Genomic DNA, 26,984 nt, shown 5'->3' with positions numbered 1-26,984 from the left:
GAGAAACTCAAATACAGCTTTCCCTTCTAGAAATGCATGAAGGCAGAGCTGAGAAGTTCAAATCAATACCAGTTTTTACAAGATTCCCTGGGTGGGGACAGAACATAAAGGCTGTCTATGTGATAGCCTCTATTAGCCCCAAGTATAAATCACTGTAAGAACATGAGCTGAAGCAGTGAGTCTACGGGAGCTCACAACTCCTCCAGAAGCCAGGGCTGCAAAGACACTTGGAGGATAGACAGGAGTGACATCGCAGGGTATTAGTCAGATCCAGACGGCTCGTGTGTCTGAATACCGTGACATTACCTCAGAGATTTCAGCAAACTGAGCATTGGCTTGGCAGCATTTCTCTGCTGTCTCCATAGCAACTTCATAGTTATCCACAAAGGCCCGGTACACTCCCAGCTGGCTGGCCTGCAGGAAGCAAAACAAAATAAAATGAACGCTGGGGAAGACGACAGTTTGGGATGGCCAGCCTCAGTATCTAACGAGCAGGTCATGTTCCTTCATGCCAAAGAATCGCAGGGAATGCTGAGCAGGCCCAGAAAGACATCTCCGACCTGTCAGCTTTGCTTAACCATGCACCCAGTTCCATCTATGCTCAACAAGTTCACTTGTGAAGGATGTGGAAGCCTGCAAGAATGACACATCCTTATTACTGCCATCTATTTTTCCCTTCTGAACTGCCAGATTACTATCTATTAATATTTTAGCTCATTGATATAACTGCAGCTGCTGGCTATTTGCCACAAAATATGAATCAGACAGGAATGATTCAGCCCAACAGCACAAATGTGATCCCAGTAAGCTACTTGTTGGCTTTTGCATGATGGACACACTAAATCAAACCCAGATATTAACTCACATCTGCATCAGTGAACATCGTTATAAGGGCAGCAGAGTGCTGAAAATACAGAAGAGAGATCCAGAGCACAATCCGTTTGGAAGGCAGTGACTGTAGCACGAGGTGACAGAAAATGGCAGTTTTTCCAGCAGAAGGAATATGCAATTGGTCCAGAAGAAGATGGAGCAGGCCTCAGAGTGCAGTAACAAGCCATTATTATCATTGAGTCTTAGCACCGATCCCGCTTGCTGACTTAGGAATTGCAGCCATATTCATGCCAGAGAAAGTAAGATCCAGCTCGGGAAATCCCTGGGTAGCTTCCAAGCTTATCTGGATTGCAGAGCTGGTTTTGTGTTGCAGGGCTGCACAGGCTGTGCTGTAAACACCTCGGCAGCTTGAACAGGTTTGCAAGTGCATGGCCAGTAGCGAGCCAACAGGCAGAGTGCTGTAAAAGGCTCCGTTCAAGGGAAGTTTGTTACCAGAAGAGCTTGCACCTACCTGCAACTTCCCTGACACTTCTGCCCAAGACGTGCAACAGGCAGAGCAGTTAACTGTCCCACAGACAGTGCTCTTTTCCTCTCCTGCTCTCTCATAATCATTGTGTTCCCCATTCCCTATGGAGCTTTGGGCAAGAGACAGCAGAAGAGAAAAAGCCACTCTCAGGAGAACATTCCCCGCACAAATTTCTTTAGCTAACAGAGGCTAAGAAACAGCGAGCTATTTCCTAGGGCACATTTTACTGAAAGATTAGGAACCAGTCTCAACCCTCACACAAAATAGCACAGTTACGACTGCAGCTGAAGGAAACTGCACTCACTTAGGCCAGGGATGACCTGGCCCCAGCAGTGCCGAGAGAATAAAATCTGTATTTGCCACTGGGGCACAATTCTGTGAAGAAGTCTGCCAGAATTACTGATCATTTGCAGGGCTTATGACATTCGGGTTTGGGTGATGCCAGCTAACACAGCAGAGCTTTAAAGCTTCGCCACTCCTGCGCGGCTCTTTCACCTCCTGCTGCTCCTGAACAGTCTTTCTAAGCCTTCGTTTTCCTCCTCTAAACATGCCGTCATGAAAACATCTTTTTCATTAAAAACGGAGCTTCCAATCAAAGCAATAGTGTTCACATACAGTTTTCATGCTGCTTTAAGTTTTCTCTTTTTCAGTTAGAAAGAACACACTGAAAATTAAACAAGCTTTCATAGAAACAACTGGCCTTTGGTTAAATTTTTTTCTATTCCTGAAAACTATCAGTGATAATATTAGCTAAATATTTCTTCATTTCTAAAAACAGTTCTAAAGTGTTTCCTCTCTAGTTATAAAAAATACGTACAAAATGTTCCCCCAAAATGAGAAGCATATTTGACTCCCACATGCCTAGCGTCTTTTTCTTCTTTTCCCTAGTTTCAACAGGAAAAAGGTGGAATAACAGTCACTGATGTTGCAAACGGATCGTGCTTTGTGCCAGACCACATGAAATTCTAAAACTCCGTGCATGCACTATCTAGAACTTCAATCTACGGTGCTTTGTTTTGCGTGATATTAAAGAAAATTAACTTCCCCAGGGACCTCAGGATAATAACAAGGATTACAGTGTTTGCCATCAGATTGCATGACATGACCACGAGTAAACAGTCTGCCTCAAAAGATTTGATGTACATCCTGCATAGATGTCTTGTAATGCCTGATGTTCTTGCCGTCCCTCTCATCTAGCTGCTTCCCACTGCCTGCCAAGAACTATTACCTTTATCTCATCCAGCAAAGAGTTCACAATTCCCACTGATACTGTACCGAACCACCAGAAACTGAAACTGCTAAGCTAGCTCAAAGCTTCCTGCACTGGGGCGATTTGCTCCTTTGCTTCCCATACTAATCCAACATCATCAACAATTCTGTTACAAATGCACAAAAATCAGGGGAACATAAAAATAAGAGTGCCAGAAGGGCTTAACTCCTGGACCTGCAGTCACCATCAGCAAGAAATGGTCTTAAACAAAGGCCTCTGTAGCTGTACGGTGAGTCAAAGCTTGCTCGACAGCCAGCAGCGGTAAAGAATATATTCAGGTCTTCTTCAATTAGTGCTGTTTTCATTGCTGCACTACACCTTCAATACAGTTTGTGAGGCTTCCACTTTCAGCAGCCTTCTGTATCTTTGCCTCAGCAACCAGCAGCAGGTGGTTTTGCCTTCTTAAACCAGCTGCTGAAATTGCATACCATGAACTGCTCACCAAGGCACCAACTTGACCCCTCCTGGCTAAAACATGCTGGCAGCGAAAAGCAGATGCCCATATTTTCATCTTGATCTGCTGGCGTGCATGGAAAACATCATCTTCCAGGCCCATCTCCCCCCTGCTCCACAGGGGATGGGGCTGGTGCTGGGCTACACAGCTGCTAACAATTGAGTGGCCCTGGTGAAGCGCACTCCCCGTCCAATAAACCCCTCACTGGAATGTCACTCCTACCCCGAGAATCAGAGGCACCTCTGGAATGCAGAGATTCTTTTCTTTTCTAAAAAGGAAAAAACAGCTCCTTTAATCCTTTGCTCTCTGCACATGCTAGGGGAGAGACTAAAGGGGCCAAAGGAATCTCCTAGAATGCAAACAATTTGTCATCTGGCTCAGAAACTCAGCAATTTTAATTCAGCCTCAGGAATATGCTGTATATGTCTTTGTCCTATTCTGCATTCAGAGAATTTTGTTGAGGTCGCTCGGAGATTCTCAGCAGCAGGTTGACTGCATCAGCATAGCAGCAAGGGGAATATCAAGGCCAGGATGGTGGTAGAAAAGCAAAGCCAAAGGCAATGACCATAAAACAGAGAAAATCAGCACAAGATTTTCCACAAAGCACCACAGAGAGAAGAACGTATGTGTGAGGGAGCTCAGCAATAATGAGAAATACTTAGCTGTCGGTGTTAAAAAGTACCCTTTTTAACACTGCCATTCGCCCATCTTCCTCTAAAGCAAATGGTCTGACGACTCTGCAGACACCTGGAGATTCAACATTTCTGTGCAACTGTATTTGTATTAGTGGCAGAGTTTGCTGGAGTCTTTAATTAAAGGCAATGAAACAGCCACTTTTGCTGTAGGCCCTTCACTGCAGCGAGGCAAAGCCAGAAGCCTCTCACCTAATCCAGCTACGGGCTTTCATCCCTTCGGTCTATGCGTCGTCGCCAAAGGGAATCATACCAGCACCTGTGAGATGAACGGGAGGTAACAGAAGGTTTGGTGACGGCAGCTGACTCACCAGCTTTTGGAAGAGGTCCCCTACACGTTGCTGGTGACTCCACTGCTGCACTCGGGGAAAGAGCCCATCATAGAATTCTTTGTGGATCTCGTAGAGCTCAGGCACTTTGAAGAATATTGTCTCAATCTGCTGACTAGTCAGCACAGGCTGAGAGGTGGTGGCAGCTGCTTTCAAAGGCTTCATAGGCTGAAATGAGGAATGAAGGAAATCGTTATCATGCAAACCAAGTACATTCACCCTTGCCACATTACAACACATCCCTCCAGAGAGCCGTTTTTCATCCTATTAATAAGTGATATTTGCATTCACACAACTCCTGAAAGCTAGACATTAACAAATTCTCTCATGGGGATCAGCCACCCTGGTAGGTGGATCTTCCCAGGATATTAATGGTGTGATTAAAAATCCCTTTGCACTCCATTTCCTTAATCTCTGTCCAACTGTAGAGCAACGTGTCTAAAAATTGGCACCGCATACTGAAAGACAGGGCTCCTGGATACTACCACACTAATAACTCCCTGGTTGTGCCATATCCAGTCCTTTCTTTAAGCCTCTCTCTCTCTACAGGAGAAGAGGAGTAACAGGTACCCTTTGCACCCGGCAACTTGTAACCCACGGTATGTGAAGTTCTGGGAAACTTTGGATGGAAGCAGCAGTGAAAATTCAAGTACCGGTGTTCAAAATGGTATCTGCCACCAGTGCTTACCAGCAGCAGAGCCTCCAGGTGGCTCAGGTAGGTTTCCTCACTGGCTAGGATTCCTGACAGGACCCATTTTCTCATCTCCAGGCCTTTCTCCAGGTCTGGCTCACTCTGCAAAGAAGTTGTTAAGGAGAAGAAAGAAAAAGAAAAAAGAAAAAAAAAAAAACAAAGAAAAAAGAAGGGGGGCAGGGGACAGAAAGAAAAAAACCAAGAATGAGGATGGAGAGTAAAAGATATCATTCAGCTGACCACAGCATACTTGGTTTTTCGGTTTACTTTCAGACTATAAAAACCCAACCAAACAAAAAACCCCACCTGTGCTCAGTATCCTGCTTCAGAAACACACAAACATAAAACATTAAAGAAATTTTTATTGACCAGCAATTGATGTCACTTAGATTATTTACAGGTGTTAGCTTTAGTCATCCAACTTTGGTGCCTCAATGAGGTGCCCAGACTTCTTCACAAAATTCAAAACACAGCACTTAAAAATTCAGGATTTATCCTCCTAAACAAGCCTTAGGGACCCTCGGTTATGTGCAATTCACTCCCTCCTCCCACAAGGGTTCTCTATGATCTTACTCCAAAGCCGTGTTTTTCTGTGCAGACAGGATCACTTCCCCTGCACCTACACAGATGCGCAGGAATATACAGCAGTTCCAGCCTGACGTTGCTGCTAAGATGGCTGTTCTTTCTCCCACTCTTTACTGTTCACCAAATTATTTTTCAGTGCCAGCTTGCACAATGTCTATTTTTAGTTAGAGGATGGAATAATCAGCACTGCTTGGAAGGCACATGCTGATTTTCTTATTGGGATTCCGTGAAGGAGTTCTTAACCAAAACAACTGAAGAAAGAGAGAAAAAAAAAAAATATTCATGGGCAAATGTACACATCAAGGGAAGACTAACACGGAGTGTTAAGAGAAGCAATAATCCCCTCTGTTGAATTTCAATTATCCTTCCTCTCAAAACTGTTACCTGAAAAGTGTTTAACCTGATAAAGTGAAACTGAGTATTTCCATCAACTCTGAAAAAAACCGCGGCCGAAAAACGAAGGTTGTAAATAATGAGAAACACCCCCTTTTTACAAAATCTTACTTCTAGTTCTTTTTATCTCTGTCATTCAGAGAAATGGCTTTTTATAATTCTTGCGACCTTTTTGTGCTGTTAAATGTCTGTAAGAATAGAGTCAGTAGCTGGATCTGAACGGGTAGATACTTTTCAAGGGCTCTGGGTAGGTTGTTTGGGGCTCCATCCTACTCCCCTTAATACCCAGAGGAATCTTCAGCTATTGATTTCAGCAGCAGCAGGATCGGGAAACACAGCAGTATGCTCCACTCTACTGACTGAACACAGAGCCCTAGAGCTGGCAAAAAAAAGCCCCATTTAGTTAAGAGTCCTATGCTTTGAACTATGCTGCAGATGTGTATGCAAGGTTCGTTATGGGAAGAAGGCAACTTGGCTGTAGGTAAGCTTACAGTAACTATCGCATTCCGAGTGTGACTTGGAGCCTACGCACCGCATGAAGAAAGAAACGGATCCTCACGCTCCCAGATATTTCTGGATTCAGTCTCATCAGTAACCATCCTGATTTTCGAACGCTTTCATTAAATTTCACAAGCTATTTTCTAGGCTAAAAGACCTTGCAGCAACTACTTTATAAAAGTTTTGTGAGGTGTCAAATACCACCATCACCTCTTAAATAAAAGTGGCAGACAGAAGCTGTTCGAAGGAAATGAATAAAATTTACAGGCACGTCAGGTACTACGTGGAAAGAAGAACTTGTCTTTGCATCCCACCCTTCAGTGAGGTTCAGTAAGAACCACAGCGCCTTTTAAAATCTTGAAAGGGCACCTCAAAGAAGCTAGGAATTTGTAATTCAGCAGTCGTGTTCAGACGATTTCAGAAAAACACCGGTGACAAACTACATGGTAAAATGAATGCTGCAACAGGTTCTGTGCATCTACAGAGCACCCGTGCGACCGCCTGTTAGAGCTCAGCCAGAAACGCCCAACAGCGTTACGACCATTCCTTATGATTTCTGTACCGGTAGTGCCTGGATGTCCACCCCACGGACCGTTTTGTAAGGTATGGTACCCACACGTAATCCAGACAGACAGCCCCACCACGTTTAACAAAGATTGCCTTCATCCAAAGAGGCGGGGATGTAGCAGCCCTGGTGCAAGTAAAACACAATACCTCTTGGTTTCCAAAGAGGCCTTGCAACACTTACAAAAGAGAAACGCAGCTTCACAAAGAAGCATTGAGAAAAACTAACAGTGCTCCAAAGTCCCCACTGCTGAGGATGAGGTAACCGGTCAATATTGACACAGCACTATAATTATCTTTAGCAGGTTCTCTTGGAGGAGGTGAGGATTTAAAAACCAGCTGGGTGCGTTTGTAACATCTGTAAAGAGCAGCACACAATGACAAGTTGTTTAAATGATTCAAACTTCCCCATCACGACAGCGGCACAACAGTTCCCCTTATAGCACTGACAACAGTTTTCCTCTTCACAAATGAAAGCTTTAATTTACAAGCCAGTTCTTGCTGGGCACCGTCAGCCGACGGAGAGAGCATCTTCTGCCTGAATGTTAATTTCCTCTCTTTAAAAGAGATGTGCTTCCAGAGACAAACATCTCCCAGGACGCACGAGAGGCCTTCCTTCCTGGCCATTACCACAAGGTCACTTTGCAAAGTCCACGGTGTTGTCCTAACCCTTTTTAACAGGAGCGTTTTCCAAGCATGATGCTTGCAAAACTCCAGCCTGAGATGCAGCCAGACGGGGCAGGGCCTGGCTGCTTTAAGCTACACTGCAGCAGTTGCTGAAGAAACCCTCAGGGGAGTTTATCCAACAATCGCAGAGCACATTGCAAGGTTTCCAATGCCGTACCTCAAATTTACATACGGATTCCTCATATATGAAAAGATGATCTCCTGCTGCTCCTGCTGCGCCAGGGATCAATACGACACCGCGGCGCTGCCGCCTGCACTGCGCTGCCGCTCCGTGCCTCCTCCCGGGAGCCAGGCCCTGACACGAGTCCCCGCGGAGGGAGGCCTTTTCTGACAATGTCATCTGGGGCTGCTCCCAGCAGCAGCTCTTGCTGCTAGATGAACATCTGGAAAACAGCCCCTGTGCTTCTTCAGCCTCAGGGTGCTTTGTAAGTCACGCTTGTTATGAAACGTACTCCAGGACTGAGAAATTCACTGGGAGCTGGTGCCAACATCAGGAAGAAGAGGAGCGAGTTTATTATTTGGTATTACAACACTCCTCACTTACGGAATTGGGAACAGGCTCACCTGCTCACCCAAAACAAGACAGAGCAATTAGCAGGCAGAGATACTGCGAGGCTGTCCTTCCACTCTCCCCTCGCAGCACGCCAAGATGTGACGCACCCAGTGCCAAGGGCGTTTTCTGCTTTGCCCGTATCTGACAAAAAAGGGAAACAAGGAGCGGCGCTGTGGCCACAAGAGCCTCGCTGCCTGCTCCGTTTCTGCGCTCCAGGCAGAAGGGCAGTTGAGAGAGGGAACATCCTGGGCGTAGGTATCAGCTGCCCACCGCTGCAGGGAGACCTGCCAAGGCTGAGGACTCCTTTCCCCCACCCTGGCAAGAGGAAGCAGTCAGAAATCTTTGAGCTGCTTGTGGCAAGGGGAAGAGCTGGTACCGCATCTACGAGACCACATTAGCTAGGGGAAAATACACGTATAAACCGAGGTGCAGATGGGATGTTCCCAGCAGGATGTGGGAGCAGCCCGTGCTGGCACACGCTTAACCGCTCAGCAGGGCGTGCCAGCTGGTCAGCAGTCCATCCCGCGCGTGGTTAGCCCGTTTTACACTTCTGCACGTCTGACTAGTATTTCGTGTTCTGATTCTGTCCCTACCTCTTTGATGCCAGCATCCATTTCTGGCCTTTCTCAACTGCCCTTCCATCTTTTGGCTACCTCTCTGCCCACGCGTTTCAGAATAAATCATCTTACAAGACCATCAGGGGCAGCAGCCAGAGCATTCCTGTCTGTCTGCCATGGGAGCTGTGAGGACCCAACTCCCAGCCAGTTCTGAACAAGCGAGTAAGAAATCAGTGCTCTGCTCCCACTCCTCATGAACCACCTTTAAAAAAAGAAAACAAAAAAGGAAGGTGGAAAGCAGTATAAAGGAAGTTTCACAGGTATCTGATGCCTATAAGGTTCTGGTGTTTTCTTCTCAACTGGGTGGTGCTTCTTGCTATTCCAAAGACTTAGAAACCAAATGATTGAGTCACAGTCATCAGTGCAATCTTGCGACCCGAACCAAGGCCAGTCAGAGTGGTTAGAAGCACTGAAGATATTAGAGAGCGTGCGTACACTGGCCCCGAGCCACGGCTGTTCTGAATGTGTTTACAGCTTGTCAGCCTAAGCACTTTAGTTTACTAACCAGGTTGGCATTGCATGTTGTATTCAATTACAGCAAGCCTGAGATTCACCAGCTCCAAGGATTAGACAGATCCAGCTCTTCCTGAGTGTTTAAAGAACTCGGGGCTTTCTGGTTGTTGTTTAAATTAACAGCAATAATTGTTTTCTTGCAAATGTTAGAAGAACGCAGATTAAGAATCTAGAAACCACAACACATAAGATTTTGCAAAGCAGTTGCTGCCGGCACAGCCCTGTAAAGAGAATCAGTGATTCAAAGTGGGCGTATAAAAGGCACTTCAACTCTCCGACCTTCCTTTGGTACAGTGTGTTCATACGCTGCGCAATGAATGTGTTCACAGGAGAGGTTTCCCGTAAGGGCAGCTCAGAGTCTCGTAGAGAAGCTGACAGCCTACGAAAGAGAAAAACTATTCATTTCAATTTTTAAATGTAAATATCTTTGAAAGCTTCTGCTAAACAGGCTGGAGGTGTCTCATTGTCTTAGTGATATTAAACACGGCAAATTCTGTAATCAAGCCAATCATGCTCCGTGCAGGGAGGGGAAGGAGCAGGGAGAGGAGCCAGCATTATTTATAACGTCAGTACCGGTGTGCCAGCTCTCCTCGGGAAGGGCTGTACATCCAGGCAGAGCCCTTAAGGAGCAAAGAGTTGGAGAATAAAAAGGGAAAGTTGCATCTGCTGTGGGTGGTGAGGGGAAAGTGACAGTAAAACAAAACAAACAAACCAACCCAAATACTGAGAGGAAGAAATGAGAAGGAATTGGGAATGCTGGGAGGGAAGGGCAAGCTAGCAACAGTAGTACCAAGCAGAGCAGCAGTCCCATTTATTAATGTAGCTTCAGAGGACAACTCTTCTGGACCCCCCTGGGACCAAGCTAGGAGAAAAGTCCACAGGCTGCTCTGCCAGTCCTGCCTTCTGCATAGCTGGCAGACAGGGAGAACAAAAGAATCTGGTCTGAGGACCAGCCAATGCTGCACCAACCGTGGACTGCACAGCAGAAAAGGGAAGAGAGACGTTCTCCCTGGAGATCTCCAAGTACCAGCCAATTTCCCCTCCAACCAGGACAGAAAGCAGGAGTTAGTCGCTCAGCTTTGACACTCCTGCCTCCCCGGGCGTGATACATACAAGAACTGGAGAGATCTCTTTTGGCAAAACACTCATCTGCTGAACTCTAGAAAAGAGACTCCCCTGATTTCCTGGGGGGTGGAACCAGCTTTGCCTCTCCACCGGCTGCCCGGCACCCTGCTCCACAGAGCCCCACACCCGTCTTTGAGCCTGGCTTGGTTGGCAACCAGATCTTGAAAGACCTTTCTCATTTCTTCATTTCCCAGCGCTGTAATCTCTCCCCACGTGAGCAGCAGGAATAGGATCACGATGGCTGAAGCTTCCCATCCTCCCTGTCTCTTTAGCCTCCGAGCTGCAAGCTACCCACTCCAACACTCTTGGCACGAACTCTTCTCTAGCGAAGGGTGTCAGTCACTAACTTCCCAGCCGTCCCAACACCATCCTGTGCCCCAAGAACACCGCAGCAAGCTCTCCCTCTGTCCTCTATCTCCATCCAGGTGTCTTCTCTGCTTTTCACCCTAACTGCATGGTGAAGACAGACACATTCTCTCTCCTTCTAGGAGTGAATTATCGCTACCTATTACAAACGCTGTCTGACACCTTCTGAAGCTACCAGCACTGTCTCATTTGGCAAACGTTTGGCTTGACATTTTCCAAGACAGGTTTCCAGAATTTTTGGAAAGTTCAATCACAACAGTTCAACTGTTACAGAAAGCAACGTTCAGGAAAATTAAATCCCTTCTCAAGTTAAATAAACAAACAACTTAAGCATTAGTGGAACCTAGTTCTCCTTCTTCCTCTTTCCCCCATAGGCTTGCTTCAGAGCAACAGTCAAAGTTTGGCAAAAGCATTGGCTTTATGCCAGGCCATGCGTCAGCAGCTCAGCACGAGATTCTGGAAGAGCCAGAAGAGGGGGTACGACCTAGCTTGCTCAATGCAAACATTTGTTAAGGCCTCCTTACCACAAAAATGACGAGTCAGGGGATGCCGACATCCACACTACAAACGCCCATGATGATTATGTCTTCTCTGGCTCACAGACGAAACTAATGCTGGTGCACCTCTTGTCACCCTCCTTGGATAGCAAGGGGTGTTTGTGCCACGGACACATAGCAGGTGGAATATGAATACATCAGAGGTGGCCGAAGTGGTACGGTTTGGAGGCAGACCAGCCAGCATCTTTTAGTCTGCTTATATGATGCAGGTGGTAGGGGGGACTGGAAAGCAGATCCCAAACGACAAGGTGTAGAACACCACAAACCTTCTGGAAGCCAACTGCGGGCCTCACCTCCTGGAACATGAAGATGAGGTGCAGGGAGCTGGTCACCCCACGCGCTGGGGGAACAGCAGGAAGCCCCTCCACAAGCAGGGCAGGAGGCGTCCCCGCGTTCTCTTTCAGAAAGGCACTGCTTTTGCCACTCTGCACTTTCTCTACGGTGGCTGGGTAGACCAGATGTGCTGTCCAACCAAAGGCTAGAGCGGCTATGAGGAGATGGAAGGACTTAGTCAAACACTTGGCAAAAAACTGCAAAGCCCAGAGCAAGCCCACAAAATAAGTCACAGCAAAATGCCCTCGATATCCAGATAGCAACAACCCAGTCTCCAAGAGGAAGGCTGGTCTCATGGATAAGGCAGCTGAACATCACACCAGAATGCTGCTATGCCTGTGGGATGCTAAGCAAATTACTTAGAATTATGTTTAAAATCAATCAACCAATCATTGTTTGCAATGTTTTCCATTTTCTGGGTGTGCGACTGGAGTTGTTGTTGTTAACTCTTGGTTCCAAGTGAAATTAGAGGGATTTTGCTTTAAATGTGAAGAAAACGGCATTAAAAGTCAGAACCTCGTTTTGCAGAACATTACACCTCTCACATTAAGCACCCAAAATTAGCAGATGCTTTTCCTATAATCTGTCTGCCTTGATGACCCGTGGTTAGTGAACATACCATCCTCTTATCTCACAGGAACATTGCAAGGATAATTAAGACCTGTGTAGCATTCCAACTGTAGTTGGAGTTAATGGTCATGCCAAAAGGAAATGAGTACTTTTGTACTGAGAGCCGAGTTTGCACAGTGTCCTGTAAATAAGGTGTACTCATAGCTCTAGAGATAAAATATTGAACCAGTGAGTATCGTTCACTAATACACTGAACAGTGCAGGAGCCCCATAGAAAAAAAAGACATGATTGCATAATTAGAAGTTATCCTGAAGAATCAAGACAAGGCTATAGGCACAAGGCAAGGATGGATGACCATAGTCATTTCTTAACTTCCGAATGACTTCACAATCTCAATATTTTGTCAAGTGGTGTATATAGTGCATGTGTTGTGTTGTTACACACAGTTAACTGTTGATTTCTAGACTCTGGTCTTAAAGGTAACCTAAACTTTTCAGAAGTAATTGCAGGCACCTAAGAAAGAAGTAAAAGGGCAAGGAGACAAGTATAAAAGCAAACACATGTAAACAAAAAATGTTTTCTGCTAATCAAGTGTAGTGAAAAAGAAAATAGAAAAGACATACGTCCTGGTATTTCTGGTCCAACGCATTTTATGTGCTTGGCTCAGCACAGTGTGTTTGACACTTAATTTTGTTACTGATGTCTTTTCCACTACAGCTGAAAACATAACTACAGTAAAAGCCATCTAACAACTCAGGATGACAGAAAGTTTAACTTGTTTGGGAAATACTGCAACCATATGTAAATTAGTCTCTCCCTCCTTGTCCTGGACCGTCCTTCATGAGCAGCGTTGCCATTTGTGGCCTAATTACAGACAGGATCAACTGAAGCAGTTGAGGTTCACGATTAAAAGTCTAATCTGTATCAGGACATCTCCTTCTTTTGGAAGCCATAAAACATCTTTTTATAGTCAGAGAGAAGAAAGCAGCCATTTATGTTAAAAATTATTTTTAAAAAGGCAGCCTTCTAGCATTATTAAGGTAACTTTGAAATTAACTACTGTTAAATGCTTATGAGGCAACATTCAAACAAATAAAGAACAAGACTGAATATTAGGCAGCATCTCTTCCAGGCCTCCAGTCACAGGCACTTTGACAACTGGTTCTCTGAAGATAACTCTCAGCCATATGTAGTCACAGAGCATTTTTCCTTCATCTTGAGAAACATAACCTGGAAATCTCAAGCCACTATTAAAATGTTCTTGGAGCTTTTGAATTTACTAATGATCATTTCTTCATTCAAAAGCCTCTTATATATCGCAAGAATTCTCATCTTGAGAGATAAAGAAAGCATCTCGGAATTAATAGACTAAAGCATAAGCAGCTAATTAGATTCCATACTTTACAGTCAAATAAAATTAAGCAAATATCAAGAATATATGTACTTGATAATGATTTAAGACATCTTGACAATGCATTTTTATAAATGAGAAAGAAGAACAAGAACATTGTCTCAAGTAGGCTTCTTAATCTAACATTCATCCTAGAAAAGGGAAGGAAGCATACGATATGGCACTAACCAATAAAGAGTAATAGAAGGATGTATACAATGTACGCTACGTAGCAATGGTTTGTGGAACTTGTCAGACTCTTGAAATCGCTTTGATGAGAGATAAATAAGACTGCCTGATAAAGGTGATGGTGTTGATTTACATGTACCCTGATATCTGTAAAATATCCATCTTCTTCTCCCATGAGATCTCAATTAATAGGACAGAACAATATAAAGCCAACACATGAGTTAAACCACTTAAATGACAGATCTCAAAGTGTCATTGACAGTGTGGGAATTCAAGGTTGTTTGGCTACACTTCCTTAAAAATACAGTAGGAAGGAAGTGACAGTTGTCTTTGCGCTATTAAGCATTTTTATGAATGACTTAGGGAAACCAAAAGTTTGCAGATGACAAAGATATTCAGGGAAACGGCAACTTGGGACTGAAGAGCTCTACAGTCTAGGAAGCAAAAGGATAAAGAGAAACAAAGGCTGAAAGTTGAACAGATTGATTCAAGCTGAAACTAAGACATTTTTGACCGTGAAGACAGCAGAGTCAATAGTTATTTACCAAGGCAAGCAGCAGACTCTCTACCAAGACTATTGTAAAAACAAAAATAGAAATTTTCCTTAAGTTGCAAGCTATAGCCATGCTACTGAACCCAAAGCAAAAACAAAGCAAGATAGCCTGAAGGTTCACATCAGAACACAGGTCAGGCTAGGTGGTCCCTCCTGAACTTTTTACCTACCATCATTGATTATATAGATAGCTGTTTAGTGAACAGTCAAATTCATTATAAGAAGCGGCTGTCTCCCACCCAAAGTCACCATACTTCAGAGCTGGCAGTTTTAATTTCTCTTACTCCATTTTCACAGGATGAAAGAAATAGACTGTATATTCTAGATGCTTTATCAAAGCCTTTAACTTACCTGAAAATAACACTTATTTTCCTTGTGAAAGGCAATGACAACCCACATGCACAGATGTATGAACATCATAATGTAGGATGTTTTGTTCCAGTCTCCTTTCCAAAATATCTGGTATTTAGAGACCCTCTCAACAGCAATTAATCACCAATTGTCTCCACTAAAATTCACACAGGGTGAAAAACTGAGGCTTAAAAATCGTACACACAACACTCATCCCCGAAGTTTAGGCTTAGCATCAGCTAGATGCCTCAATTTAGCTTTAAATATACAATATCAATCAGGCAGTGCTATATTATATCAGGTAATCCGTCCTACAGTGCTGGTAGTCCCCGTCTTTGCTCCCTCTTAAAGCAGTCTACCCCTTGCAACCCTACAAGGCTTTGCTGACTCCAAAAAGGCAGGAAAGGACTCACTGATTTTGTAGATTCCAGAGACCCTGAAGATAGGGTGTCCCGGCTGCCCCGACTCTTGGAACTGAGATGGGGTGAGGATGATGGCGAGTCATCAATATAGGGCATCATATCATGATGTCGCCTCTGTTCTTCAGCACGGTCTGCATCATACGCATAGCTAGGTGGTGTGCCACTGAATGAAGCATCTGCAAAACACAGGAGAAGAATCCGTCTGGTCAGAGTCAAGCTGGACAGAAGACAGGGTTGGTCAACCAAGGCACTGCCTGCCTCCCAGCTATTATGATTACTTATCAGTAAACCCAGAGTCAGTGATAGTTAAATATAGATCAAGTGGAGGCGTAAATTTAATTAAGCTCACATTGTCACCAAACGTTCACTTCACTCATTCTAAGTCCTAAAAGGTAAAGTCCTTTCTAATATCTAACATTGGTGTTCATTTAATTACAGCTCCTTCCCTCAAGTTTTCCTTCAAAAGCATTAGCATCAAAATAAATCCTTTTGCAGGCTCCATAAAAGTTAGGCAGTCTGGGTCTAAGAATGTAGTGGGTGAGGGTAACAGACCCTGTTTTTTTTCTGTAAAACAAGAACAGATGATGACCCTGCCAGTTTAGCAATCATAGATAATACATAGCTCAGGGGAGAAACATAACTCTTTCCAGACCTCTCAGGAACAAGAGGACTAGGAAAGAAAGGTCTTACATGTCAAATGAACCAGCCTACTGCCAAAAATGAAATCCTAAGAGGCTCTCTGCTACTGGCTGCCCCCTCCCCCTCGGTTTTGAGACGAACTCCTTAAACAAATGAACAAACCACCACCCTGCTCCCTCCTACCCCCTCAACCCAACCAAAACCAAACAAAAAAGGATGGCGGTAGGAAGAGCCAAATTAACCATTATTGCATGAGATATCAATGCACTTCTGCAGGAAAGACGAGCAGTAAAATTGGTTCAGGTGTCTTTAGTAGCTGTGTACAGAGACTGCTTCTGCAAAAACCTATATTAAGGACACACACTGAGCAGCTCCCTCTACCATAGGTTAAATGGTCTTTTACCTCTCTGCACAAATGTACACAGAGGACCGAAATTTGCTTTCTGCACAGCGGCACCGCCTCACACACATCTCGCCGGAGACAACCTTACGCACGAGTTCCACGGGCCTGTGAAGCGCTGCCGCCCGCCAATGCCCAGAAGTGTCCTCTAACAGCAACAGCCACCCACGGCCACCGGACACAAAACCCTGGAGCTCCTCCTCCTCCTCTCTCAGTTACCAGTCACAAAACGCCACTCTGCTCCCCAAACTGACAAAGAGCCACAGGGAGATAAGCTAGATCCACTTTTACAGTAGCAGGCGAGCCTTATGGAAGACAAAGCCACAAAAAAAAAAAAAAAAAAAAAATTAGGTTTTTTGTCTTACAAGTTTAAAATTATGCATTAGATTCACACTTGAACACAAGTAGAACCAATTTTTACTTGTTTTCACAAATATCCAGGTTCTGTGAAAATAATAAGCAGCAGCTGCCAAGCATACTAATAATCCTGTTATACATCACCAAGGCAGGGTGGAGGAGTAACATTTTAAAGCCCACTTTCCTCCCTCACAGTAAACTCAGTTAAAGCATGACTCATTCCAGTAAAGGATGTGAACTTTGCGTGGAACAGAATAAAACTTGATCCATGTGGCTTTATTCAGGAGGGAGAGCTGGTCTAGGGAATTTACGCAAACAATATACTGAAAATCCAACAATAAACTCACTGTAGAAGTGAGCCTCCGTCTCGGTTCGTACCAAATACCACCCAGCTAAGTAACGGCTGTATACGAGGCCTTTAGGCTGCTGAAGGACCACGGCGATATTATTTTAACAAGCTCAGTGAGTTTTATGTCAGCCACCGGCTTGTGGTATTACCTTGTGCTCAAGCCCTCAAGAGTTCCTCAAAAGACTCATTAGATTGTGCATGAGCACAGGGGGGAAGGGGGAAAAAAAAAGAAGAAAAAAGGTGGTTCATGTACTCTGGGAGGGACTTTTGTCCAGATGTTAGAGGTTTCCAGAGCTCCCCTGCCATTTAGAAGACACCCTATGAAGATGATTTGGTAAATGGAGGCTTGAAAGGGAGTTGAAATAAGGATGTCACAAACAGAAGAGATTTTTAGATATCCCAAAGTTGGATAATGTCTACAACACCTGCAAGCCAAACAAATCTCATGCTGGAATCTTCAAAAGCTCTTTGGCTAGAAGAGTGCGGAAGAGAAGACAGCACGGCCCCCACCTTGCACTACCCACACAGGCAGGGAAAGACTGAAAAGTAAAAATACCCTCCTCACACACAGGATGGATGGTCTTCTGTTTGGCCAGCAGGTTAAGGGACTGTTTTGACTCCAAAAAACAGAATTATAAATTGGAAGGAGGATGGGTGTCTCCTTGCATCTCTGCACTATTTATGCCATATAAAAAAGACAAAACAAAACAAAACAAAAAACCAAAAACCCACCCCTAACACCATCTAACTTCAGTGGAGGAGTGCAGATACCTGTTTTCCATTCAGCTGTCCCTTGTGCCACTCTCTAACCCAAGAAGCCCACAAGATATTACGGACGATTTAACACCGGCATTATCCACGGAGGAACACCAGTACTGGGCGCTTCTGCAGGCTTCGTGCCTTCGGTCAAGCAAGAGTTCTTTTTCCTGCAGAAGTTTCTTCAAACTACTCTTATCCAAACCAGTTTCTCCTGCGCACATGCAGTACCAAGACCACGTTGCTGTGCAGAAATTAAGGCAGGAATATTTCTTTCACTCCCAATGCTCACTTTCAAAATTTATAGTTTGCTCCACTTGTGTTAATGGGGGAGTGAATGCAGACTAAAATATATTAGCAGAAAGGCTTGCAGTGAATCACAGTATTTTCACTTTCCTCACTTTCTCCTGCTAAAAAGCAGGCTTCACACTTCTACCTTCATAACGTGTTCTGTCTCCTACTGCACAGGGAAACCTTCATCTGAAACTGGAGGAGAGAGCAGGTGGAGGACTTGGGCTCAGAAGAGGAGATTTATTCCTAGCTTTGCAACAAGATTCAGTCTACCTTTGAATCGCTTTGTCTCCCCATCCATAAAAAGGAAAATAGCACATCTCGACAAGGAACGAATCTGTCAGTGTCACAGACTGCCATGAGATCTGTGCATAGAAAGCTCCACACAGAATTTAAAACTTTATTTCTGTATCCTCCAGGGATCCTTCACACATTAAAAAGCTTAGAAGTAGTTATAATCCCCCTTCTTTCTATTATTGCTGCACACAGCACTGAAATCCACCTATGGAGATTTTAATTATCTCCAAGGCAGAAGGACCTTCTTGCTTTTATTCTACCATTTTTTCCACCAGAAGCAAAGTATAACCGTAGCCAGATACACTACGCAAGTCTTAACACTAACAGCAGAGGTAGACTTGTGTCTCTGGGATTAGAGAGACCACTGTTGCCAGGGAAACCGGGTTACTGAGCTCTCCTGCCCCAGCAGGATGCTGCACCGGCAGCACACAGCTCCCCTGCGCAGGCGCTTCCAGCTGCGCTGGGTGCTGCTTTGTGGATGGCAAGCGGGGACAGCAGCTGGGCCCAAGCAAGAGCGCTGGGTCCCTCAGCCCGCGTCCCAGGTAGGGCGAGCACTCAGGGGGCTCTTACTCTCCTTTTAGGGCCAGCCAGTATGTCACCAGTAACCAAGCCGAAGCCAGAGAAAGATGAAACACAGGAACGACGACGGTTGCTGGCAAGGGACAACTAAGGAAAAAGGGCAGGCACGCAAGGATGATGGGCTCAAACATGTTGTATTGAGAGCGCAGCAGAGAGAGGCACTGAGGACACTACTCCACGTGTGTCACGCTTCTCTCGCTTCACCGCAGGCCCCCTTTCTCCTCCCCTTTGGGTAACCTGTAAGAGATCCCGTCCCGCAGAGAAGAGCAGTGGCTGTGGCTTACAGGAACGAGCCAACTCAGCACCTAAGAGTAGCTCTTTCTGCCACTGGCCCTCCGACGCTCTCGTACAGTACCCCTCTCCCGCACCAGCATCATCTTCAGGTGCAGTGAACTACCTGGGGCTACAGAGGCTCACCATCAAGCCACACATCCTGCTAAAAACCTCTAGCATTTACTTCCACCTTTGGTTCTGACAGCAACGGCCTCCCTGGCCTTGCTTTGCTCCGGCTCTTATGATCTGTGCCACCATCCCCTCCTGGGTTACTGCTTCCATCCTCTCACCTCCTTTCTCGTCTCTGTCCCCTTTTCATCTTCCTTTGGTTTTCTCAAACTTAATATTCCTTTTCTTTATTTTCCTGTTCCTCCCCTCTTCTAAACTGCTCCTCTCCCTCTCTGCCTCAGATGGCACCTGGCTGGGGGTCGGGAAGAATCCAACAAATTTACAGTTGGTCACAAATTCGCTGGCACTCAGAGACAGCACAGCAACACTGTTCCCTTGTCCTGCTGCCTACACCCTTCCTGCTGCGTGCCACGTTCATTCTTTGGGAATATGAAATCAAGTCATAGATCTAACTTGAAAGCAGGAAGGGAAAAATAAATTAACTTCTAAGTAAAAAGAAAGATTAGCTGCGTCTAATCCAGGGCCACACAATGGTTCAGATGCATGTGTCATACCTTCACAGCATCACAACATCCATAGCTGCTTGAGAGGCTAAACAGCAGCATGCAGAGAAGCTTCCACGCTCGCTGTGCCCCAGCTAATCCCGCTAGAAGAGCGGCGAAGCCACGGCAGCTCAGACCTGCCTAAGTAAATACCTAGAATCCTGGGGGGGACGGGGGAGCTGCACCTCATGCCAAAGCCCCACATCACTGTGGCTTCACTGTGAAGGGTACCAAGGCTAGCACAAGTTTGTAATGTCTATACTCACTCCAAAAACATTCCCGCAGCTGCGGAGCAGAAGAGAGCGAAGGCAGTTTGCATCCTCCGACGGTGTGTTTCTATGCCAGGGAATGTGTGAGGCCACAGTTTGACAATGCACTGTCTTGGCAGCAGTAGGGGTATAAAGTTTCCCCCACCAAGCCATAAACCACGGCATGGCCCTTTCCCCTCTTATCCCCTTAGTTCTGCAACCCCACAGATGTCTATGGTCCAGATAAAGAACTCAGCCAGCTCAAAGAAAAATATCTTTGACACTTCCCTTCTAAGCTGGATCAGCTCTCTGATCTAGTTCATGACACAACTGAAAGGATACATGCATGATAGTTCAGGGGTGGGTATACTTAGAAGCTTGTACTGCAGCTGAAGACATCACATTAGCAAAACGCTGCTTGAGTTTCCTTTACGCTGAAGCGTAGTCAATCCCTGGGATTTACACATGCCTTGTTGGGGGATAAGTTACCAGAAGGCAACACCTTTTTTTTTTATTTCCTTCTGTCTTTTTTTTTTTTTTTCTTTTTCTTTTTTGTAACCTTTAAGTTACTAATATGCCTTACCGACATTAGCTCCAGCTTTTACATACTACTGTTTGCTTGGTGATAAACAATACAAAATCATGTCATTTGATTTCTTACTGCTGGCCAGGCTACTTGGAGAAGGATCAGGGATTCGGGCCCAGTGCTGAGCACGTGTAGAAGTACATCAGTGTGGATGGGCTGTGAACGCAGTTGCCTAGGGAATACAGCAGCACTTTTTAAAAAATAGAAGAGTTAAACTACGGAAAACTAAGCATCTTGCTTATTTCCTTGACACCTTCTGAATCATCATCTCCAAAACCAGGAACCAATGCACTGAATACTTTGTACACTTTTGCACAAAACCGAGATCCACAAACGATAATTATGCTGTCTACCTACCTCAGGAGCCTGTCCTACAATGAAGATCAAGTATCAAAAGGAAAAACAATAGATTAGTTTGCCATGTCAAATCCCTATGGCTTATTCTTCTCAGATCGATGAAGAAACGGCTCCGCTAGGATGCTAAACAGATTCGAAACAAACGATCACCTTCATGCGCTGTATCTCTTCCCTATGTAAAGGCAGTATATCTACATGTAAAGATGTTAAGTGAAACCTGAAGCCCCCACTCAAATACAAAACCAATTCATTTAGCAATGAAAAATCCCATTAGTTTGCAAATTCATTCTTTAGTATTAGATGAGCAGGAAACCAGAAAGGCAAAAAGTAACAAAAGCTAGCTCCCAGCCTGCCTATGGCCTCAACTCCTCCATCAAGCACGTGAAGAGAAGCCAGCTAGCAGTGCTAACCCACAGACTCCTGCAAGGCACCCCACCATCTGCCAAGGAAGAGCAACGTCCGCAGAGGATGATCTTGCTTAGCACTGCTGAACAAGCGGTTTGGGAGCACGGGTTGCAGCAGCAGAACTGCAGTGAACGACATCGCACAGCCCACCCACAGGGAACACCCATCAGCGCACAAGCCCAAGGCAGAGTCGAACAAGCCGCTTCATACAATGCAGCCAAGCTGCAGTTTTCCTTCTGCAGGCAGCCATCAAAAGGGCTCTGAAAGCCTGCTGAATGTTGACAACTTGCAATGAAACACTCTTTCGGGAACAGGACGAAAGGGGAACAGTACCCCAGGAAGGGGGGTTTCTAAATACATAGCTGGACACGGGAACGACAACTACAGCTTATGTAGCAACCAAAAAAGGAGTTCTGTGAATCCAAAACTTCAGCAGATTTTCCTGAAATCACCATATCCATTCAGGTTTGCATCCTCCCCTTTCCCGTTGCAATAGGGCATCTTTCTGCAGCACGTTAAGTGGCTGCAGAAACAAGTCTCTGTCACATATAAATTTTACCCAATGTTTCGTTTTCTTTTAAGGGTAAGGTGTCTTTGTGTGTGCGCATGCGAGTGCACGTGTATGTGTGTATGTAGAGATTGAGAACTGCATCTTATTTTTGGGATGGAAGAAGGAGAAAGCAACGTACCTTGCATATGGAAGCAGCAAGACAGCTGGTGGTTCCCTCTGCCCTCCCTCCCCCGGGGGATCTCAGGCCATAGATGTTAACCAGCCTCCAAGAAACTTCTGTCTCTACCACAGATGAGCTTTATCCTTGTAGCTGACAGCGCCCTTAAGTCTTTAGGAGATGAATTAACTGCAGTCCACTTTTAGTCTTTTAGGTGTGTCAAACCCAGATCATTAAACATCTAAAAAAGATCGGAATTCTTTAATCTGCCCCTATATTCCATGAAGAGTTCATGCAGAGACGAGAGAACAGGCCTGATCTGTTTGCAGCAGTCCGTTACTGAGACATGCTGTTGCACTTTGCTCTGCCTGCCACGTTCCTGGGGACAGATTTAACATTCACACAGATCTAATACCCATGCAGAGTGGGGTTCCATGATCCAGCCATGATGTGAAAGCTGGGACTGCTGAGACCGTTCTCCACCTCAGGGAAGCCGAAGGCACGCTCACAAAGGACAGAAAGAACTGCTCGCTAAGGCTACTGAGAGTCGTTACCACGAGAAAAACTCAGGAAGCTGACCTGGTCATCCAGGAGAGACCGTCTTTACCAGACAAGACTGCACCGTAGCATGCAAATTCCAAAGACTTCCCTGCTGCCAGCCAGCACAACTTCCCCGCTGCTCATCTTTGCTTCAGAGGACTCCGGCTTAGCAACCACAGAGTGCTGCGTGCTAGGGAGCGTAGACCAAGCTGTCACCCACACGTTACATTCAGCCAGGCTCTGACACTGGGCCTGCCACAGAGGTCAGCAAGGGAAGGGTAGCAGAGGCGTAAATTCCCATCTCTCTAAGACATCTGACACTGGGATCGGTTTCAATCAAACCGAGATACTGGGGGGAAGCACACCCATTGCACACCACAAACGAGCCAGAGGAGTCCAACCGATGGGAACAGTTGTGATTAGGAGGAAAACAGGTTACACGCTTAGAAGATGTGGCCTTTCAAATATAGGGTGTCTCCACAGCAATTTGTAAATTTTAGGATGTACTACAAGCACGCTGTGTTTAACTAGCATAGGAAAGCAAGTTACCCATAGTTAGTGCAGAAGGCAAGACTTGAACATTTCTCTGTGATGGCCGACGATGCCCATCTCCTACTGGCTGCTACGTGCCCTCCAAGGCACTTAAAAGGTTAAATCGTCATCACTTAGAGCCCTAAACATCAGTGAGTAAACACGCACATATATGAATGAGGTATGTTCCCAGCACGACTGGCTGCAAGTATGCTGCCAACAGGTAAAGGCAGAGAAATTCTGGTCATGCCTGAATTACACAGGTACCGTCCATTCAAGGAAGAGTGTGAGAATACTTAACTCAGGGCAGGCCAGGGCTCAGAACATGGAAACTCCTGTTGCCTTTTTTCTTTTTTACTGTTTCTCCTAAATGTTTACCACTAAGTCATATGGCACAGTATAACACCCTATAACGTGGATGAAAACCTCTCAGACTCCTGCCTTGGAGAGAGCAGAAAGTGAATCTGTTTCCTTCCAAAGGCTATGTCTTCAGATTCCTCTCCTGTTCTATGTTTTCCCAGGCAGGCTGGAAAGGTTTCCACGTTCAGTTCATGTTGGCAGTCAGGCCACTGGATGTTCTTGGCAAAGTAATTCCCAGAGCAAACTGGAACGCCTTTCCAGTTTTCTTTTCCATTCCTTACTGAAGATTGTGCACCAAGTTTAGCTGTTCTCATTCACTACAAGTCTAACAGGCAGAAAGTAAATTTTAGGCCTGGTCATTCAGAATTAAAGAGTTTTTTCAGTATAAAAATACATGGACAGGCAGATATATTCATAAGTACATGCAGCTTTGCACCAAAGGCACCAGGAGCTTTAGCACTGACTAGATCAGAGGGGCAAGCTGACTAAAATAGAGACAAGTTTTCCATGAAAAATAACGTAAAAAAAAAAAACACGAAAAAACCCCAAACAAGTAAACAACAATGAACCACACACAGCTGTAAGGAGAAGAACCTAGAAGTCAGACTATTTCCCAACAAAGGCAGGGGCTGCATTAGGAGAGCTAAAGTTTTAGGATTCAAGCCGTTTCCACGCTCTTTGCAGGTTCCTGTCCGTGCCTCCCACACTGTCCCGTAGCGGACATTTGCAGGGAGCACAGCAAACCACAGCAGGAGCCGGCTAAACTAAAAATAACCGGCAAGCGTCATTTTATAAGCCAAAGCAGTTCTCTGTTCCATTTCACTGATCATCTCCACACAACGCATCAGCATAGCTGAGCACGGAGGTGGGATGGAGCAAATGTGACTCTTCAGGTCAGCACTACCGCTGTGCTCAAACTACAGCCTTGGTTTCATTTCTAAAAAGAAATCTAGTAACAAAGCCTAAAACTTGGAAGCTGCATGTACTAACTACACTGGGGGGCTGCTTCTCTCATACCTAGTGTGGCTCTACCGTTTGTCAGGCGAATGGATGAAAATTCCAACCGTGATCAGCATACTATTACTATTTTGTTCTTCACAGTTGTCTCAGAGTTTTGCAGCCACTTCAAACAACGTTCGGCAACAGGAATCTCCGGAGAAGTAGAAGAGATTAGAAAATTAATAGAAACAAAATGGACCAATTGCCACAGCGTGATTTGTTAACAAAAACCCCCACGATGTATATATTCCATTTCCTGTATTTAACGCGAGCAGACCAAAAGTCCTGCCACGCAGAGAGGAAAGCGCCTGTTAAAACAAGAGTTTAACTGCACTGGCAGGTTTGTGAGAAGGGAAGGGAGGACCAGCCCGAGGCAGCAGGGGGTATTAAAGTCTATTCAAAAAAAACCCCAGTAAACGGGCCTGAAATGAATACTGTTCCATTTCTAGATCTTCAACCTCTTTCAGCATGAGTTGCTTCGGCCTTTTTTTTCCCCCCCATATTCTCTTGTTTTCTCACTAGTGCAGCTAGGACACTAAGAAGCCAATAAAGCTAGCCACCATTTTCCTGTTTACACCGTAAATCTAGCCACTGACATCTTACTTGTTACACTGTGAAAAATAAGCTATTGATTTACCGTCTCGGCCTAGAACAAGCAACCCAAGCGAAATGCCTGGCGAGGCAGATGGCTCTGCCTACACCACTAACAACCTTTTCTGAACACAGCTGCTGCCCAAGCTCAGCGCCTTCCTGTCGTCTGGCTGGAGGAGAAAAAACAACAGTTTTGTGTCATTCATAACCACGGCAAGGTAGTTACAGAAACTTTTTTTTTTTAATTGAAGATGCTGAAGGTAGAACACAGCTCCCTACCAGCGTTAATAAACACCATCTACTCCCCATCTCTCTTCCCTCGCAGCTGCTAGATAAGATGAAGGTAGATAAGATAACTGCCAGATAAGATGAAGGTAGGTAAGATAACTGCTAGATAAGATGAAGGTAGCCGGGGCCGCATGTCAAGGTTTGTTCTGGACTAGCAAGTTCTCGCGTCACGTACCATACCACTTTTCCTCCCAAACTGCGTGCTGCTTCTGCAGAATCTGCTTTTAGAAGTGGAAGTCCTCCTCTAATTATATGATCGTGAAGAATAAATTTAGAAAAACATGCTTCAAGAACAAGCAGCACAGTGGTGCCAGTCGGAGTTCTCCGAGACGCTGAAGAGCAGATGAGAGGAAAGACCTCTCAGTCGGAGCTCGTGGTGTACTCCATCAGACACCAGCAATGCTGTTTTACACTTCAGCATCATTGACTGATTCATTGCTGTTCAGATTTTATTAAAGCATAGGATAAGAGGGAGCTTATTTTGGTAACACAGATGTGTTACACCACCGTTTCATTAAGCCCTGCCATCCCACAGCACGAATGAGCCAACAAGTGTTTTTGAAGCCATGCCAAGGGGAAGCACTAAAATGGCAATGAATTTCATCCCAAGGAAAGCAGGACCACGCCAGGCCCAACCAAGATGCAACAAGAGCTGTAGATGATGGTGTCCCCCAGGAGCTTTCTTCTGTACCCAAACTTGCACATACAAAGCAGAGCTCCTGCCCAGACGGTAGCTCTCAAAGCAAACGATTAGAGATCCTCGTCCAGCAAGTCACAAAGTAGTTTCATACGGTAACTTTGCACCAAGGGCAAGAACTGAGCTCTGGTGGCTCCCTACCGTCTCAAGGAGGGCTGTGGATATGCCGAGGCACACCGACCCAGCGGGATCAGAGCCCGGCTGCCCGGGCAGACACTGGGACTGCCACACACGCTTCACGGGGACTCGGAAGCTGTCGCTCAGAGCAGCTGGTGCCGGAGAAGGCAGCAGAGCAGAGGACTTCCCCGTGAAAACAGCTCTGCTGCGGGCCCTAGAGGAGCCTCTCCACTACTGCTGTACTGCAGATGACGCAGCTAAGGACGGGCAACAATGAGGACTCACTCCCAGGCAAGTCACAAAATAAACATATTTTCAGGGGGGTCCCCACACCCCACTTTCCTGCACAAGACCTTCTCCTTCCCTAGTGGTGAAGGAAGCTTGTTAGGGAAATACTCTGGACACAAAGTGTCAAGAAAGGCAAAATATATACACCAAATGTGTGTACATACACACATACATATATACACACGCACACCCCCCCAGCAGGAGACTGATCAGTTGTCCCAGCTATCTGGGAGCAGATTGGGCTGTGCCGAAACAGGCTGAACCCAAGGAATCCACACCAGACTCCTACTGAGAAGTCTGCACAGCAGGATGAGATTTTAAAGGACGAACCAGACAGCACGGACACTCACATACAGAGCAGACACAGCCAGTGGTGCTTGCTGCTGCTGACACCCTCATTTCCAAACTCCGTTGCTGAATAAAAACAGGTGAAGAGAGAGTCTGAGCAGCTAGTCCAGAGCGTAACACAAGCCAGAAGCAGACCTAGAGAATTAGTTTATCCCAGAGGAACTAGTTCAAAGCAAGAAAACTTTAAAAACAATATAGCAGCAAAAGAAACACTTTCTGCATGTGGTTTTAGAGTTATTTTCTCCTTTTATTTCCAGTGGCATCCCCCTCCCAAAAGAGCCAGACAACC

General features: G+C 45.5%; 1 protein-coding gene across 1 annotated transcript in view; it reads right to left on the bottom strand.

Moving 5' to 3' along the window:
• BCR (BCR activator of RhoGEF and GTPase) overlaps window positions 1-26,984 on the bottom strand; it is a 99,521-nt gene that overhangs the window by 34,819 nt on the left and 37,718 nt on the right. The window contains exons 2-5 of the mRNA XM_082325046.1: window positions 15,052-15,236; window positions 4,791-4,895; window positions 4,085-4,270; window positions 307-414 (exon numbers count right to left, since the gene is read on the bottom strand). Coding sequence (XP_082181172.1) covers window positions 307-414; window positions 4,085-4,270; window positions 4,791-4,895; window positions 15,052-15,236 — 584 coding nt within the window. The remainder of the gene's footprint in view (window positions 1-306; window positions 415-4,084; window positions 4,271-4,790; window positions 4,896-15,051; window positions 15,237-26,984) is intronic.

This window comes from Platalea leucorodia (genome assembly GCF_965183815.1).
Source record: "Platalea leucorodia genome assembly, chromosome: 12".
Classification (NCBI taxonomy): Eukaryota; Metazoa; Chordata; class Aves; order Pelecaniformes; family Threskiornithidae; genus Platalea; species Platalea leucorodia.
The sequence above is the reverse complement of the archived record's forward strand: the minus strand, read 5'-3'. Positions and strand labels throughout refer to the sequence as shown.